This window comes from Heterodontus francisci, chromosome 1, assembly GCF_036365525.1.
Source record: "Heterodontus francisci isolate sHetFra1 chromosome 1, sHetFra1.hap1, whole genome shotgun sequence".
In the NCBI taxonomy this organism is placed as follows: domain Eukaryota; kingdom Metazoa; phylum Chordata; class Chondrichthyes; order Heterodontiformes; family Heterodontidae; genus Heterodontus; species Heterodontus francisci.
The window spans coordinates 212,297,284-212,316,889 of record NC_090371.1 but is presented as its reverse complement, the minus strand read 5'-3'; the positions used below and the strand labels follow the sequence as shown (position 1 = coordinate 212,316,889).

General features: G+C 44.0%; 1 protein-coding gene across 1 annotated transcript in view; it reads left to right on the top strand.

Annotated features, from left to right (window-relative positions):
* The first annotated feature begins 16,472 nt into the window (after positions 1-16,472).
* The window catches only part of ednraa (endothelin receptor type Aa), a 55,738-nt gene continuing 52,604 nt past the window's right edge, over positions 16,473-19,606 (top strand). Inside the window, exons 1-2 of the mRNA XM_068041291.1 lie at positions 16,473-17,541; positions 18,364-18,476. Of these exons, the coding sequence (XP_067897392.1) occupies positions 17,053-17,541; positions 18,364-18,476 (602 nt within the window). The 5' untranslated portion in view covers positions 16,473-17,052. The remainder of the gene's footprint in view (positions 17,542-18,363; positions 18,477-19,606) is intronic.

Sequence of the window (19,606 nt, the reverse complement as noted above, 5' to 3'; positions counted from 1 at the left end):
CCCTTCCTCCTCCTCCTCTTTGTCTGATTTCCTCCTGTTCTTTCCCTTTCCTTCCCATCTCTGACTTCCCCTTCATTCTCTCTTCCACCTTCTCCCACAACACCCTGTCTTCTTCTTCAACCCACTTTATTTCCCTTCCTCTCCCTCTATCCTCACCTCATCCCTCCTTCTTCCCTAACCCTCTTCCCTGCTCTTCTCCTCCCTTTCCCTTTCCTCCCCAGCCTCTTCCCCCTCACCTCCCCTCCCCCATCCTTCCCCTCCCCCTCACCACTCCCTGCTCCATTCTGACCAGGATTATCATATTAGTGTCAATGCTTACAATGATGCAGTCACTTCCTCTGGCCCCCAGCTCTGCCCTGGCTTCCTCCGGTGACAGATTCTCTCCCAGCCTCACTGCTCCCACCTCCACGCACCCCCCCCCCCCCCCCCCCCCGCCACCCCCACCCATCCACTCTTGACAACTCTTAACTCTCTTTTTCCCTCTTGTGTTACTAAACCTTCCACCCACTACCCCTCCCCCAACCCTGGCTTCTAACTTTTCCCTTCTCCAGTCTCCAACCCTCCACTGTTTCCCCACCTCCTTACACCAGCCTTGAATTCCACTCTACCTTCTCTTCTCCTCACCCACCTCCAGCACACCCCATCCCCCCAACAATTTTCCATCAGCCATGGTTACATTAATTACCCTCTTCTAACCCTGCTTTACCTGAAGGCCAATTGGCTCCAGGTGTGCAACACCATGGGATATCAACTAGTGTATACACAGTGTTGACATTTAGAAAACTTTTCATTATGTGACAAATATTCTAATTTCTATCATCTGCCAAAAGAACCAGAGGGGTGATGAGGAGAATATTTTACACAGTGAGTTGTTGTGATCGGGAAGGCATCATCTGAAAGGGCGGTGGAAGCAGATTCAATTATAACTTTCAACATTTGAAAGGTTATGGAGAAAGAGCAGGGCAGTGAGAGTAATTGGATCGTTCTTTCAAAGAACTGGCACTAGCAAGATGGGTGAATGACCTCCTTCTGGGCAGCATGATTCTATGGGCTGAAATTTCATCTGGAAAAGCCGGTGGTTTTATGAGTGGATTGGGAGTTAAAACCGACAAAATTGACAGTGCATCAGAAAGGTAGCTCCAACCTGACGACTTCTGCATTTAACTGCAGTGCATTAGGCTGCGCCCGTGCAACCATCTTGGGAGAGGCAAGTTGGTAATTTCAATATGTTAATTGTTCAATTTGAGCAATAAGAACGTGGGCTTTAGAGTCTAACTTGGCTCCACTTTGAGTTTCTCAGGCTTGCTGAAACTTGCCAGTGAAAGCAAGGGCGGCACAGTGGCGCAGTGGTTAGCACCGCAGCCTCACAGCTCCAGCAACCCGGGTTCAATTCTGGGTACTGCCTGTGTGGAGTTTGCAAGTTCTCCCTGTGTCTGCGTGGGTTTTCTCCGGGTGCTCCGGTTTCCTTCCACACGCCAAAGACTTGCAGGTTGATAGGTAAATTGACCATTATAAATTGCCACTAGTATAGGTAGGTGGTAGGGAAATATAGGGGACAGGTGGGGATGTGGTAGGGATATGGAATTAGTGTAGGATTAGTATAAATGGGTGGTTGATGGTCAGAACAGACTCAGTGGGCCGAAGGGCCTGTTTCAGTGCTGTATCTCTAAACTAAACTAAGACAATGGCAATCGAGAATGGCAATCGAGGGGGCTGAATTCATGATGGAAATTCACCAATCAGTGCTCACAGCTGCTTTCTTGCCTGTTTGTATGATAGGCTTTATTCACAGTACTTATGCTGAGAGGTTACTTTACACACTTTGGAGGTGTCACCTGCACTTTGGAGGTTCAGAGGTCTGATCTGCACTTTAGAGCTCTGATCTATCAGATCAACCTAGGTGCCACTTATGCTTTGGACCAGAAATGAGGACTAAGATGAACACCAGCAGCAGCAACAGGAGCTGCACCAGCGGCAGCAGCATGACCTGCACCAGTAACAGCCTGCTGTTCAGAGAACTCCAGCTCCACAGGAGACAGGGGATCAGCAGAGAGGAGCATCTCACTGGAGGCCATACCCGGCACACAGGGTCTACAGGCAGAGGATAAGCTTCCTTGACATGTCGGAACACTAGTGTCTCAGGAGTCTCAGGTTGTCGCATCAGATGGTGGCAGATATTAGCAGCTTGAAGGAACAAAACCTGCTGCCAACAGGACTTGGTTTACTAGTGGTTGTCAAAGTCACCAACACCCTCAATCTTTTTGCCTCTGGATCCTTCTGGAGATGTTTACAGAACTTTGCAGTTAGCGGCACATAAATACATAAAGCAAGTGACTGATTGCTTCTTTGTCAGGGCCGGCAATTATGCGAACTTCACCTACGATGAGTCCAATGAGAGTGAGCAAGTGCTTGGATGTATGACTCTGGCTGGCTCCCCACAGGGAGTGTGTCATCAACAGCACTTGTGGAAATTAAGGCATGCATAGATCACCCAGGAGTGTTCATCAACCATATGGGTATCCCTTCCATCAACATGCAGCTGGTGTGCAACCGCAAAAAGATTTTCATGCAGGTGTGTGCAAGGTTCCAGGACAGCTGCCATGATGCTTTCATCCCTGATCTCTTTGCACCTCAAAGCAGAGTAAGCAGTTGGCTGCTCGCAGATAAGGGATACCTATTTAAAACTACTGATGCCATGTCACCACCTATGTGTCATCAAACAAGCTATTGGCATGCTGAAGACACACTTCTGATGCCTGCACCCTTGTAACAAGCACCTGCAAAAGTCACTTTTGTGCCCTTCACCCCACCATGCCACTAACACAAAGCAGTCCTTCAACAACCAAACCTCCCCTTCACTGCCCCACATTGATCAATGGCAGTTCATATCTTCCCATTCATCATCATACAAATTAAAGTGTCACTTGCCAGCCAGCAAGCAAGAAAGGGCAAGACATGCAAATGGCACAAAACAATGATATTTATGTGGCTCACAGATACAACTAAAATTTACCATTCTAACAATGTGTAAGTCACCCATGTACATACCCCTGTCTTTACTTTTCCTTTTTCTACCACTTCTACGTGGTGCAACCCCTTTGGCTTCAGCAGAGGTAGAGGTGGACTGCTCAGCTCCCTGCTCTGACTGCTCCGATGCTCTTGGCCGATGTTCTCTGCGTTTTGGAGTCCATGAGGGCCTCACCAAAGACTGCTCCACCTGCATCTGTGCAGGACAGACTCAGCCATCAGGACACTAGGCAGCATGTGGGGTTACTGAGTGTGGAAGGGGGGACAATGGCTGAAAGTGTTTTTCGCTGAGTCCCCACTTCCATGACCCTTTCACCATCATCTCTCTCATAGCCCAGCCACATTTCCTGCTACCAATGTGCTGGAGAACACTTTTGCTACAGATCATTGAGGTACTGAATAGCCAAGTGTAGGGTATCATTCATCCTATTTAAGGTGGCATTCTTGGTGTGTAAGCAATTGGTGAATGCTTGCATCGTAATCATGTGATTGCTGCATTTGTTGCTCCACACAGGTAACCAATCTTTCCACGGACAAAGACCAATGGTGAATCTCTCTGCAAGCATGCACAGTGCCACTGGAACCCCTGCCAGTACATCGTCCATTCTTTGCTGCTCCTCCAGAAGTATTCTGTTCGCAAAGGGCCTGAGGTACAGCCCTTGTGTCCAGCTGAGCAGAGTTTGCAGCATCCTGTGGCCTGCAGTACAGACTCTGCACTGCTGTCCCCATTTCTACTTTCTACTCTTGCTCACTTGCGATGTGTGAGTCACCAGGTGAAAACACAACTGTCTGCTTTAAACAGTTTCATCGAGGTGTGAGTAGCTGAGCTGTTGCACAGTCTGCATGCGTTCTATGATGCTGCACCCTCACAGGGAGTGATCTCCATGAGGAGTCGGCATCATTGCTGGGCAGCTAGACCACCTCCTGTGAAGGCCCAGTGGGAGATAAAAGAGTTGAATGAGTACTGTCAAGGGAAGAAAGTTTGATATTATCATTATGTAAGTGATTATGTTTCAATTGCTGTTGCCATGAAATCAACATAAGTGAGTGTTGTGCTCCATGTGGCTGTCTGATAGTTAATTCTGTCACCAGGTAGCTGGGAGGCCCCCACCTCCTATCTCCAACAACCAAGCATGTCAAGACTCCACTGATTTCTAGCACGCCCTCCTCAGTACCTGTTAGCTGTGGGATCTGTGGAGGGCCACCTCCAGTTCTCTGCCTGAGATTATAAGATAAGATTCGGCCCTCGAGCTGATCTGATTGTGGCCTTAACTCCAGTTTCCTGCCTGCCCAAGCCCCCCACCTCCCACCCATAACTGTTGACTCCCATATAGATCAAAAATCTGTCTAACTCAGCCTTGGATGTATTCAATGACCCAGCCTCCACTGCTCTCTGTGGAAGAGAATTCAAAAGATTAATAACCCTTTTAAAGAAGAAATTCCTCCTCATCTCCGTCTTAAATGGAGATCCCTTATTTTGAAACTGTGTACCCTAGTTCTAGATTCCCCCACGAGGGGAAACATCGTCTCAGCATCTACCTTGTCAAGCCCCCTCAGAATCTTATATGTTTCAATAAGATTGCTCTCATTGTGCTAAACTTTAGTGAGTATAGGGCCAACCTGCTCAACCTTTCCTCATAAGGCAACCCCTTCATCTCAGGAATCAGGCTAGTGAACCTTCTCTGAACTGCTTCCAATGCAAGTAAGGAGAGCAAAACTGTACACAGTACTCTAGTTGTGGTTTCACCGATGCCCCGTAAGGAGGGAAAGAAGAGACATATGAGTGAGACAGATTATTATCTGAACCGCTATAAACTGAGAGAGGGGAATATGCAGCGAGACCTGGGAGTTCTCGTATACCAGTCGCTGAAGGTAAGCATGCAGGTGCAACAGGCGGTAAAAAAGGCAAATGGTATGTTGGCCTTCATAGCAAGAGGATTCGAGTACAGAAGCAGGGATGTCTTGCTGCAATTATACAGGACCTTGGTGAGGCCACACCTGGAATATTGTGTGCAGTTTTGGTCTCCTTATCTGAGGAAGGATGCTTTTGCTATAGAGGGAGTGCAGCGAAGGTTTACCAGACTGATTCCTGGGATAGCGGAACTGACGTAAGAGGAGAGGTTGAGTCGGTTAGGATTATATTCACTGGAGTTCAGAAGAGTGAGGGGGGATCTCATAGAAACCTATAAAATTTTAACAGGGCTTGACAGGGTAGATGCAGGGAAGGATGTTCCCAATGGTGGGGGAGTCCAAAACTAGGGGTCATAGTCTAAGGATATGGGGTAAACCTTTCAGGTCTGAGATGAGGAGAAAGTTCTTCACCCAGAGAGTGGTGAGCCTGTGGAATTCGCTACAACAGAAAGCAGTTGAGGCCAAAACATTGTATGTTTTCAAAAAGGAGTTAGATATGGCTCTTGGGGCGAAAGGGATCAAAGGATTTGGGGGGAAAGCAGGTTAATGAGTTGGATGATCAGCCATGATCATAATGAATGGTGGAGCAGGCTCGAAGGGCCAAATAGCCTACTCCTGCTCCTATTTTCTATGTTTCTATGAGAGTGATGGCATGTGTTGAACGGATGGATGCAGAGCATTTGTTGAAAGTGACTATCAGGGAGAAGCATGACATTGAATAACAATGAGGGTGAGTGGGAGGAGTCAATAGACAGATGAGAATGTAAGGATAGACATAGACAGAGAGGGATGGGTATACCTGCAAGGTAAGCTGGTGTGAGATGGGATGTTTTGGATCAGGCTTGGGAAAGTATACTAGAATGTAGGTGAACGTGCCATTGTACTCACCCTTCCTGCCCAGCTTTGGTCATTGAACTGCTTCCTACATTTTATCTAGGAGCTTCATGCCACACTCCTGCTGCTGACCTCCTCCCTTACCTCCAATCACACCTTCTTAGTCTCCCCAGCCAGCATCTTCCTCCCGTTGCTAGGGAACAGTGCATCCCTCGGGTCCTCACAGCCCCCAACAGCACAGTGGTGTCACTGAACCAAGGCACAATCGTTGCACTTCCTGACTCCAGTCTCCCACTTCTTTCCCTTGGACCCCAACTCCAAACTCCTTCAAATTGCATGTATGAAGTGTCTCTTTAAATACTGTAGCTGAAATTGCATCATTCAAGTCGGCATCATGCCCGCTGACGCATACTGGTTGGGAAACCCAGAAATGATATGCTAATGCAGTGGCTGGGTTAAAAAGCCATTGACCCTCGCACTGCGCTAACTTCCAGGTTTCCCATGCACTACCGGACCCCCAACCCAGCACTGCTCCCAGCGTGTCGCAATCTTAAATGCCAGCCCTATTATTCTATCTATTAAAAAAAGAGAGATGGAAAATGTGTGAGAGAGGACACAAATAGAGAGAATGGCAAACAGAATGGCAAACAGACTCTAACTTCCCACTGAGCATCTAAACTTAAAATCAGCCTTCCTGTGTGTGAAACAATGGGTACTCAAGTAGTGCTTTATAAATTTACAAGAATGTTGTCCAATAGAATTATTAAAATGTACTGAATGAAAGATGGATGATCAAGTCAAAGCACCTCTGAAATAAACCATTAAAACATCGTCGAGATATGTTTTTAATTTTGTTGAAAACTCTCAGAGAGAAGGTTATCTAGATAACCTTGGGATACTATTAAAATTCAAACTGAAATATTAGCTTTCTAAACTATAAATACCATTGGAATTGAGACCTTTAAATAGCTGCTACCACTGGAACATTAATACATACTCTGGAAAAATTTCAATAACTTAATTTGGTGCCGCCATCATTTGTAAATTTCAATCAGAATGTCTCTTTTTATCTACATTCTATACAAGACTTGATAAGTATATACAATTACAATTTTTTTTTGAATGGAAAAAGTTATCCCTGAAGCCCACGATATTAGTGGTTTCACTCCAATGATGTAATGAGGAAATTGTAAATATTATTTGATGATATTTGTAACTAAACTTTGGCACCAAAGAATTAAAGTAAATTATTACAACAAGGAAATTAGTAGATTAATAATAAAAACAAAACAGTTTGTTATGCAATGGATTTTATACCTAGAATAACAGTTGGTATGGAGTGTTATGCAAGTTCCTATGGCAATTTAAGGGCTCAAACCACATGTTAACTTAGGAAAGCAAAGCTCAATAGGTTTGCAATCATTTGCTAACTCTGGAATTATGTTGTAACCTCGAGCTTATTCTGGGTATATACCACTCATGTCAGTTATTCTTGTGATTGCATGGGATTGTAAAGATTATTGTACCATGGATTCAGCCATTGTCCACAAATCTTTATTGCGATAGTCTTCTGAAAGTTGTGGAAAATATTATGTGACAGAACAGAACAAGCAGTAATTCAACAGGATTAATGGCAACAATTCTAATGTGACAGTAAGGACCAATGATACAGAAATATTCAATGATGTGATACATTTCCCAGTCCTTCATAAAACTGCAAATAAGGAATTACAGGAGTTATTATTAGTGTGTGGGATGCATCACATAGAAAGATTTCTTATGCTCTTCCTAAAAATGAAAGTAAAGATTTGCAAACACAGATTATTCTGACACTTTCTCATTCCACTGCAGCATACAGTCCCTGAACAGTCACTGTACCAGCCACTGATAAGTTGCACTTTCAGCTTAGCTTTGCACCTCTTATCATTCAGTGTAGGTCAGCTACCAGATATGGCTATGTTCCACGAGCCATAAGAATGTCACTGAGCATTTAAAATATGTGACAATGGTTTAATTGCCTGATAACGTTATCTGTATAAACGTGTGTGGAAATGTTTTCCATAGGTTTTATCCTTGTCTTATCACTTTTCATGTACAGACAAAGCTTTGCTACATCTACAGAGCAAAATTCAACTGTGCCAATACACAAAATACAAGAAGTCGTGGATGAGAAAAGTCATTGGGGTCATTGAACCTTCAGTATATTAACATGAATCAAACCTATGTGACCAACAATAATTCTAACTTAAAATTATGACAAACACAAAGTGTCTCTGTCTTGTTATGGTCTGGTAGCTGTCCTTTAAATCAGACACAATACACAAGATATTAAAAAGCCACTGCAGCATTGATCAATTTTGATATTTTCTAACAGATATATAATATATATATTCAATTTCAAAATGTTTTATCAACTGCTGGGTAACAAGCTAGAGAAGGTCTAACACACAATTTTTAAATATAAATGGATTTTGTCCCTGCTGTGCTTGGGGCAGCTCAATTTCTCAGCAAATTCTTCATTAGCATATGCTAGGGGCCGAATGCCTGTTTTAGACATCAAACATTTTTCAGACATCTTCAGTGGCAAGGTATAGTCCTGTGAAACATCAAGGCACAACATTTTAGGACAGATATAAGTGAGTTAAAAATATTTTCATTGTATTTCTCCTGATACATTGCCTGCTCCATAGTAATGTTGTTCATCCTTAAATAAACAGCATGGTTTGGGAAATCCATTCCCACTATCCCGGACCTGCTGGAATAGTTTATTCAGCTCCATTGAGTTTTGGGGATTATCTGGATATATTACTAGTTGCCAAATATATAAATAACAATTGTGCATCAGGAAGTAGTGCTGTGTTTTTACTGAGTTTACCGAACAAGGGATTTGATGGGTGTGTGAGAATTGCTGGGTACTACGACTGAACTATGATCTCAGTGCATGAGATGAGGACAAAACAGTTATTCCCAAGCACTGGTAGAGCTAGCATTCTGAAAAAGGGAATCCATTCACATTCAGTTGTTTACATTTCAGAGGACCATTGTTGGATTTAGGGAGTCAAAATGGGAATATGTTTATAAAATTGTGGTGTATTGCTTCTAGTCTTTTGCATGTTTTAAGTGTAATGTGCTATTAAACTTACTGGAAAGCATCAATTTTTTTACACATTTAATATCTAGTATACTAGCCGGAGCCTAGTTTAGACATATGTTTTTTCTATAGTATCTAATTGGAATATCAGGCAGCCATTGGACATGTAGCATTGAAAGGCAGAAGGTATTAGTGGTTTTAATGGGCCTAAAAGTGGATAAATCCCTGGGCCCAGACGAGCTGCATCCCAGGCTGCTATGTAAGGCAAGAGAGGAGATAGCAGGGGCTCTGACACAAATTTTCAAATCCTCTCTGGCCACAGGAGAGGTGCCAGAGGACTGGAGGACAGCGAATGTGGTACCATTATTCAAGAAGGGTAGCAGGGATAGACCAGGTAATTACAGGCCGGTGAGTCTAACATCAGTGGTAGGGAAACTATTGGAAAAAATTCTGAGGGATAGGATTAATCTCCAGGGCAGGGATTAATCAGGGATTGTCAGCATGGCTTTGTCAGGGGGAGATCATGTCTAACAAATTTGATTGAATTTTTCGAGGAAGTGACTAGGTGTGTAGATGAGGGTAAAGCAGTTGATGTAGTCTACATGGACTTTAGTAAGGCTTTTGATAAGGTCCCAAATGGGAGATTTGTCAAGAAGGTAAGAGCCCATGGGATCCAGGGCAATTTGGCAAATTAAATCCAAAATTGGCTTAGTGGCAGGAGGCAGAGGATGATGTTCGAGGGTTGTTTTTGCGATTGGAGGCCTGTGACCAGTGGTGTACCACAGGGATCGGTGCTGGAACTCTTACTGTTTGTAGTGTACATTAATGATTTATACATGTATATAGGAGATATGATCAGTAAGTTTGCAGATGACATGAAAATTGGTGGTGTTGTAAATAGTGAGGAGGAAAGCCTTAGAATACAGGATGATATAGATGGGCTCGTAAGATGGGCAGAGCAGTGGCAAATGGAAATTAATCCTGAGAAGTGTGGTGTGAGGTGATGCATTTTGGGAGGACTAACAAGGCAAGGGAATATACAATGGATGGTAGGACCCTAGGAAGTACAGAGGGTCAGAGGAACCTTGGTGTACTTGTCCATAGATCACTGAAGGTAGCAGCGCAAGTAGATAAGGTGGTTAGGAAGGCATATGGGATACTTGCCTTTATTAGCCGAGGCATAGAATATAAGAGCACGGAGGTTATGATGGAGCTGTATAAAATGCTGGTTAGGCCACAGCTGGAGTACTGTGTACAGTTCTGGGCACCACACTATAGGAAGGATGTGATTGCACTGGAGAGGGTGCAGAGGAGATTCACCAGGATGTTGCCTGGACTGGAGAATTTCAGCTATAGAGACTGGATAGGCTAGGGTTGTTTTCCTTAGAGCAGGGAAGGCTGAGGGGGGACCTGATTGAGGTATATAAAATTATGAGGGACATAAACAGGGTAGATAGGAAGAAACTTCTTCCCTTAGCGGAGGGGTCAATAACCAGGGGGCATAGATTTAAGGTAAGGGGCAGGAGTTTTAGAGGGGAGTTGAGGAAAAACTTTTTCACTCAGAGGGTGGTTGGAATCTGGAACGCACTGCCTGAAGAGGTGGTAGAGGCAGGGACCCTCACAGCATTTAAGAAGTATTTAGATGAGCACTTGAAATGCCATAGCATACAAGGCTACGGGCCAAGTGCTGGAAAATGGGATTAGAATAGATAGGTGCTTGATGGCTGGCACAGACACAATGGGCCAAAGGGCCTGTTTCTGTGCTGTATAACTCTATTACTCTATGAGATAAATTGCTATTTTAATACTGGTCACATAGTTTAATCATGGACCTTTACCACTGAACTACGGAGTGTTCTTTTTCAGTTTCAGGAGACCATTGCTTCCTACACTTAGAGCTTCATAAAGTGAAATCCTGATATAGTGAAGTGTTCCTTACTATGAAAGGATTTTGTTGCAATAATTATTTTGTTATAATGTTCCTAGCAACCAGAACCACATATACGGATATCATTTTTCTTTTAGTTTAGAAAGAATAACAAACAACATATAATTTCTAAATCACACTCTTTGTCATGGTTTACATTATGAATAGCTTACTCTAATATTAAGGGACTACAAGCTATTTCTGATGCAGTATTACATAAATTATTCTGAAAGTTCTCTGTGACAAAAAAGGGTATTTTCATATCTCAGTTTGAATTCAGTAGTTGTCTCTTTAAAACTCAATCATTGTACTCAGGGAATTTAACAACCATCTAAACCAGAACCTTGTATCAAATTTATCGTAATAGAACGTTTAACTGTTTGTTCTTAAAGTGTCCCTGGTAGCAGATTTAACAGAAATTCTAAAATTTAGCTTTCAAATATATGCAGGCATCATGATGGGTTCAGTTTTTATTTGATGGGCAGTTCCTGGTTGGATCTGAGAGGCCACAGGGGTAATTTTCACCTTCACTGCCTGGGTGGCAATCTGACCCAGTGGATCACCCACCTGTTGTAGAACCCACCCAACTTTCAAGCTATTGAAATCAATGGATGAAAGTCAGGCAGGTTCTACAAAGAGAAAATGGTCCTCTCCAGCCTGCCGTTGGGGTGGGGTGAGGAGTTAATATTGAGACCCAGGTGTCATTATCTAGAACACATCCAAGATGTATTTACTGAGTTTGATATATAGCTATAAAAATCAAGATGTTATATCTGCATTTATTTCCTCTCAAAAAGAATTTACTTCCTGTTTTAACATTTTTTTTACACTCTTGTGTCAACCTTTCCCATCCTAAATTCCAATGATGTCCACATTTCGAATGGAAACTACCTATGTAAACTGTAATTACATCCTCCCACTAATGGTGACGTTTTCACCTCACAGTTTTGCATCTCCCAGCTCCTCAGCCTGTACTGCAGAGAAACTTTGGCTGGAATTTTACGCCCCCCAAAAAGAGCGAGAAGGTGGTGGGGGGGGGGGGGGGGGCGTAAAATGGAGCGGGAGGCTCAGAGGGCCCTTCCCGACCCGCTCCCGCGTCCACCGCCACTTTACGCAGGGCAGCGATGGCAAAAAATGGCCCGCCGACCGAGGCCAATCAAGGTACTTAAGTGGCCACTTAAGGGCCTCCACTCGCCATCACAGGGATTTTACACAGAGACAAAAGCAGGCGGCTCTCTGACAGCCTGGAAGGGGGGACCCTCAGGATCAGGCACACTGTGCCCAACGGAGGGCCCCCCCCCCCTGCCCAACCACCCCCAACACCCAACACAATGCCCGACCCCCTAAACGAGCACCCTTGCCTCACCAGGTCCAAACCGATCACCCCCATCGAAACACCAAAAACTTACCTTCGTTCTCCGGGCTCCCCGACATCTTCTTCCCGATGGTTGAGTTGCGGTCCCAGCAGTGGCCACTGCCCCCGGAACTGCTGGGAGTAAGAGGTGCCAGCCCGCTGATTGGCCGGCAGCTCCATTAGGCGGGACTTACTGCCTCAAGTGGGTGGAAGTCCTGCCTCAGACCAATTAAAGGCCGGGGAACTGAAAATACGAATCGGATCCCCAGGCCAGGCTGAGGCGGGTTTGCCACTGACTTTTCAGTCGGTGGATGGCTCCCGTCCGCCAAGGTAAAAAATCCCAGCCTTTAATGCTGTAACCAGCTCTATTTCTCTACTTTCATAAATGTAACCATAAATAATATAAAATCAGTCTTACAATATAATAAGGACAGACTTCAGAACAGGGACTGAATTATATCTGCAAGCCCTGATCCAATATTAACACCATCATCTACCCTGTTTTACCTGCAGATTATTCTTGGTCTTGACTACCTGTATCTGATGTCAAGGGAGATTGATTAGTTCTGGATATAAATTCCTCAGTGTACATTTTCAATTTGCCACCCAGGTGTAAAACTGACAACATGGTTGCTTATTATAAAACCCGCCCGATCATAATTTCATTGAAATCAACGGAAATAAAAATCGTATAGTTCCTATAATGGACGGCTGATCTGCAATGCCAGTTTTACACATTTGGTGACAAGTTGAAAATGTTTATCGCAAGAGGATTTGAGTACAAGTGTAGTGAAGTCTTGCTTCAATTGTATAGAACCTTGGTTAGACCGCACCTAGAGTACTGTGTGCAGTTTTGGTCCCCTTACCTTAGGAAGGATATTATTGCCACAGAGGGAGTGCAACGAAGGTTCACCCAGACTTGGGATGGTGGCACTGACCTATGAAGAGAGATTGGGGAAACTGCGCCTGTATTCTCTAGGGTTTTGAAGAATAAGAGATGATCTCATTGAAACCTGCAAAATACTTAAAGGGATAGACAGGGTAGATGCAGCTAAGATGTTTCCCCTGGTTGGAGAGTCTAAAACCAGGGGACAAAAATTTCAAAATAAGGGGGAAGCTACTTAGGACAGAGGTGAGGAGAAATTGTGAAACTTTGGAATTCTCTACCCCACAGAGCTGTGGAAGCTCAGTCATTGAGTATGTTTAAAGCAGAGATTGACAGATTTCTAAATAACAATGACATAAGGGGTATGAGGATAGTGTGGGAAAAAGGCACTGAAGTGGATGATCATATTGAATGGCGGGGCAGGCTTGATGGACTGAATGGCCTACTCCTGATCCTATGTTCCTATCCGTCTGCAGTTATTTACTTGCAATGCATAAACAATTGTTCACATAAAGTGCCATTAAGTACATGTGTAAGATATTGAAATGCTGACCACTTCCTCCTCTTCCATACCACTCACATCCCCCTGACTTCCCCCAAACCTAATAGTCTCACCATCCACCCAGAAAATACTGTCCTCCAGCTCCCTCAGAAATTTGCTCTTAGACTTCCAACTCTCATCCTGCTGGCCCTCCATTAGTCATAATGCCTCTGCACGATAATGTGCTCAACTGCTCCCTCTTCTGTTTTGCACACCCTCACTTACATCAAATCATTTACCATCTCTACCCTTGTTGTTGCCCGAGCATAGACCTTACCTTCACTCCCTTAATTCTGAAGACTGAAGCCCTGAGCGCATCGGAAAGTCAATGGGTCGCGAGCTGACTCGACCAAGTTCAGCACAACGCAGCCTCATGCTTCTCAGTCAAATCCTCCTGCCATTCCAGGATGACCTTAGAGGGTATGATAACGCAGTGTTAATTTCCTCTATGTTGAAGTACCTCCTCAAACCCCTTTCCTTTCCCCACTTGACCAACACATCCAATACCAAAAGTGAAGATCTTGTGGATTTTGTCAACTCTTAAGATTGAGACCATCTATGCAACTGCCTCGAGCATTACGTACCCCACCTTTCTCCTGCTCCTCTCCTGACCCCAGTTCCCCCCAACCCTACATCTAAACATCAATTACTTTGCAGTTTCTCTCCCATCTGCCCCACCACCACCACCATCCTCTTCAAACTCAACTTCCATGAGGTCCGTCCACTGCTCCTTCAATTCCCCCATACCCGCTCAACTCCAGACAACTGTATTCCCTTTCCTGGGCCACATGTTTGCTGCTATTGTTAACAGCTCCCTTTATTCAGGCATCATCCCTCAATCTTTCAAAAGTGCTATCGTTCCCCACCACCACATAAATCCGTCCTCACCCACATCTAACCACTCCGACTACCTTCTCATTTCTAACCTTCCTTTCAACTCTTAAGTCCTTAAATATGTGTACACTTCTTCCAATACCTCCCTGTTTGAATCCCTTCCATTCATTTTGGGAAGTCACAAATTGATCCTCTTTCTTGTTCTCCTCCACTGCTTCACTGCATTTGATATATTTGACCACACCATCTTTCTCTGAGTCTCTCCTCCATTGGGGCGGCACAGTGGTGCAGTGGTTAGCACCACAGCCTCACAGCTCCAGGGACCCGGGTTCGATTCCGGGTACTGCCTGTGTGAAGTTTGCAAGTTCTCCCTGTGTCTGCGTGGGTTTTCTCCGGGTGCTCCGGTTTCCTCCCACAAGCCAAAAGACTTGCAGGTTGATAGGTAAATTGGCCATTATAAATTGTCACTCGTATAGGTAGGTGGTAGGGAAATATAGGGACAGGTGGGGATGTTTGGTAGGAATATGGGATTAGTGTAGGATTAGTATAAATGGGTGGTTGATGTTCGGCACAGACTCGGTGGGCCGAAGGGCCTGTTTCAGTGCTGTATCTCTAATCTAATCTAAATCATTGTCCAACTCCATGAGATTGCCTTTGCAATGATTCCCCCTCCTCCTTGTAAAAATACAGCCAGTGCATCACCAGCAATGGCATCTGTCCTGCCTCTGCACTGTGACCTACTAAGTCCACCAAGGTTCTTTCCTTGGCCTGCTCCTCTTTTGCATCTACAAGTTAGCCCATAATTACATTACCAGCAGGCATGGGGTAAAGTTCCCTCTATTTGCTGAGACATTCAGATGTACCTTTTCAACACTTGCCTTGGCCCAGCTCCCCTGCCATTGATTCGATCTCACTTCCTGGCCACATAGCCAGGCTGAACCAGGCTGTGCAACACCTTGGCGTCCTAGTCTGCTCAAAACTTACAACTGTGCAACAAAAGCCCATCTCTGTTCCTACTGCACCCCCAAATTGGCAGCAACTCTTATTCACACTTTAGTTACTTCTAGGCTCAATTTTTCCAACGTAGTTCTTCCTTGCCTCCCATCTACAAGAATTTAAACTTATCCAAAATTCAGCTGCCCATATCTTGTTCCACACTAAGTCCTGCTAGTTTAATGGCCCCCCGCCCTCACTGACTGTCTCCATATCCCTAAAGGTACTGAATTTAAAATCTTCATCCTCCTCTTCAAATCCCTCCATGAATTAGTGCCCATCCTACCTGTGCAATCCCCTCAAACATTACATCCCCTCCCATGCGTCTGGTCCTTTGAGGCCTTTCAGCATTTTCACCCTAACACTGGCGGCAGAGCCTTCAGCCAAGTGGACCCCACTCTTTGAACTTCCTCCCTAATGCCTCCATCCACCCCTTTTCATTCTCCATCTTTCAAAACCTTCTCGACACATCTCTTTCACTAAGTGTTTCTGATCAACTCTCTTAAATCTCCAGTGTTGCTTCCCCTACCCCTTCTTTCACCTTAGCACTGTGTTCTGTACTGACGGCGTTGTTTGCTGTTAAGTGAAACCGATGGAAAAACTCCATTTGTTATATTCGAGGTTTTAAGCAACTCAAATCAAAGCGTTCAAGCATTTTGAGGATATCTTGTTTCCTCACTGGTTACCGGAAAGTCGGATGATGAGTCCTGGAGATTTAACAAATGTTTATAGAACAGACGAAAGCCTGACAAAAAATTGTTAAACGTCATGGCTTCCGCTTTACCTCAGGGCATGTATTCAGCTGCTTTTAATATAAACCCAAGATTATACAAGGGGTCAGTGTGCACTGACTGATCACAAACCCAAATCATTTTGTGTTAGAAACGTTAAAATGAGTAACGAACGCAGTGACATTTCCGTGGGGCGAGCTATCGAGCGAAATTTTAAAAAGTTTGCATGAGTATAAAACATTCAATTCCAAATCTCTTTCTGATGGTCCAATGCATTTTTAAAAAAGAAACGAAACAGCATACAGATACTTGTATCAATCTTCCCATGTTCATCCAATGTATGTGTAGTTGGTGTCTGCAGGCTGCCCAGACTGACATAACGGTGCAGAGCTGCTACTGTTACACTAACCACACTAACCACCCCGCCGCTCCACTCAAGACACCCCCTCACCCACCAGCATCCCGCCCCCCTTGTTCGATCCCGGGGGGAATGGGCTGTTGCTGAACCTGGGGATGGGAGAGGCTTCTGTGTTTCAGCCTGGGTCTCTCTCTCTCTCCCCCACCGCTCCGTTTTTGGAGCTTCAGAAAGTGACGAACTTCACTAGGACCAGCCTTCAGGCTGAGCATTGAGCAGCTGGGACCCGCAGTGCCTGCTCTCACAGTCTGAGTGAGCTCTCATACCGGCTGCATCTTCACCAAGAACCGGGCGGAGGCTTCAATCACACAGGGAGCACGGCTCAGACAGTGCTGAGAAAGTCAACTCTCACTGTCAAAGCAGCTCTGCGACACGGTCAAGGTCTGCTGAATATTACAGCTTTAGTCGGATTTTAACACGTGTAAAATCTGGACGTTTCGTGAAGTTTAACCACTTCTCCTGTGAGTTTGTATTGTGTGTGTGTGTGTTTCCCCTGAACTTGCTGAGAATGGAGTTAGTGCATGTTTGCATGACTCTGTGTTGGATCTCTTTATTTGTTAACTTTGGAATATCACAGATGACCACCGAAGAATATGCGCCACTTGGAAATGAGACTGGGAGGAAGTTTCTTTCACCTTCCCATCAGCTGGATTTATTCCACTCGGCTACAGTCTGGCCAAAGCAGGATGGATTTTCTCAAGGGGTTACCGGTCGCCCCTATATAACGGAGGGTATGGGCGACTTTAACACAAGCTATGGCAATGTCAGCATCCCCCCCGCCTGCACCTCTCGGACCGCCAGCAGCCGCACCTTCAATTACATTGCTGCCGTGCTCGCCTGTGCCATTTTCGTAGTCGGGGTGATTGGCAACGCGACCTTGCTGAGGATTATCTACAAGAACAAGTGCATGAGGAATGGTCCCAATTTGTTGATCGGGAGCCTGGCCCTGGGAGACTTACTCTATATCACCATCGATATCCCTATCCATGTCTATAAGGTACATCCAATTTCCTCTGTCACCCTCATTGCCCGTCTTCAGTTCTCCTGTTCATCTCATCATCCTCACTCCCGCTCTCTTCTCTCATGTCTTGCCTCAGCTTCAAACGATAATCCCCGTTCTTTGTCTCTCCTCTTTATTCCGGTCCTTACCTCACATTTTCTGCTTCTGCACTCCTATCCCGTTCTCTCATTACTTGCCGTCTCGTTTCATAGCATTGATTTAATTTTCTGTTTCTTTCCCCCCTTTTTTAGGTGTCCCTGCCCTTCCTCAGTCCATCCCTCTATAATTATACCCTTTGTCTTTGAACTAACCTGGGCCATTCTCTCTCTCTCTTTCACTCTCAGGCCATTTTCTCCTATCTACTTCTATGGTGTATTTTTATCTTTTGCATTTTAATTCCTGAAATTGAAAATGAAATAAAAAACCCTCTGGTTCCTGACAGAATTCTGTATTCCAATTTATTCCTAATACATGTACAGTCGCTTCTTACTTTTTGATGTTAGTCATTCTCTTCAGGCCTCATTCCTTCTAAATTTCTCCCTATTTAAGCTGGTTCTTCCAAGTCTTTGCAGCTTTCTGTGTCTTCTACATATGGTCTTCAATAATTTTCTCCCTGATTTTGGCATAACTCATTTGTAACTTCTTCTATTGCCAGGTTGTTGACTTTTACAAGTTATTTCTCTTTATACTATCCTAAGTGGACTCAAGGGCTAATTGTTGTCCTATTTTTATTTCTTCTGCCTCTTTTTTTCAATTGTTTTCCAATTTATTTAGGCACATTAATATACATTTGTGACCTTTGCCAATCATCTTTTCCAGCTTCTGGCTCCAGAGTGGCCTTTTGGAATTGTTGTTTGCAAGCTGCTACCTTTCTTGCAGAAAACTTCGGTGGGGATCACAGTTCTGAATCTGTGCGCGCTCAGTGTGGACAGGTAGGCCTCTCACTTACATCTTAGTAGCAGTTTCAGGCTCGACTTGCTGTTATTGCATATTGTATGACAATCTCCAATTCTGTGAGTTATCCATTATGTGAGGCAACAGTGTTGTGACCAGGAATATGTTATTTTGACATTGTACAATATGTTCCTGGCACTCAAAATCAAACACAGAAAAAAATATCTCTGAAAGAAACAGAATCTTGTTATGTGGGAATTTGAAGTTCAGTACTCTTAGAATTTTTTTGTGTTCCATAGTGATTAATAAAAACATAAATTATTGATATGACTTTTACTAAAACAAATTGGACAATGATAGATTTTTTAAAATATATATGCATGATGTCATATTTTATAAAGTGAGGTTAGTATAAATATGCCTGCACTTTCAATTTTGGTATATAGCTTTACACTGCTGCCAGCTGTGGTAGCTGTTAAGTGTATTTTAGGAAAATGGTTTTTGAGTTTTTTGATGTCTTCTTTACACATCCTTAAAGAAAAGTCGCTATTGTTAAACTTTTGAAAATCATTGCAGTTTGATGGCTCTCTCCTACCATTAGTGTAATTTCATAGGAAATCAAATCATATGTTTGTGTCTCTAAAATACAGCATATTGCAAGCAAGATTTCTAAAAAAAAATTGACATTGTACTGTTATGCCATAGTATTCTTATATTCAGATTTGATTTGAATGAAGTTCTTTGGTATCTACGTTACCATATTGTTCTGCTTCTGAGACCTCAATTTGAATCCAGTCCAGTCAAATGTTGGCTGTCAGTCTCCGAATTGAAATATATTTGAAAAGTCTCAACCCAGCTGTAAGCAGACCGAAGCCCACAGAATTACATACAAGTTGACAATAATTGCAATAAACTGGATTTTAGAGGTTGAGGTATATGGATAAGACTAGCGTCACCTGATCCACGTTAAATCTAATCTGAGAGCATTTGAAATTACTTTAGGACAAAAATAGAAAGAAGGGTCGCATCTAGAATCATAGAATCATAGCAGGTTTAAGGCACAGAAAGAGGCCACTTGGCCCATCGTGTCTGTGCCGGCTGAAAAACAATCCACCTACTCTAATCCCACCTTCCAGCATTTGGTCTGTAGCTCTGCAGCTTACGGCAC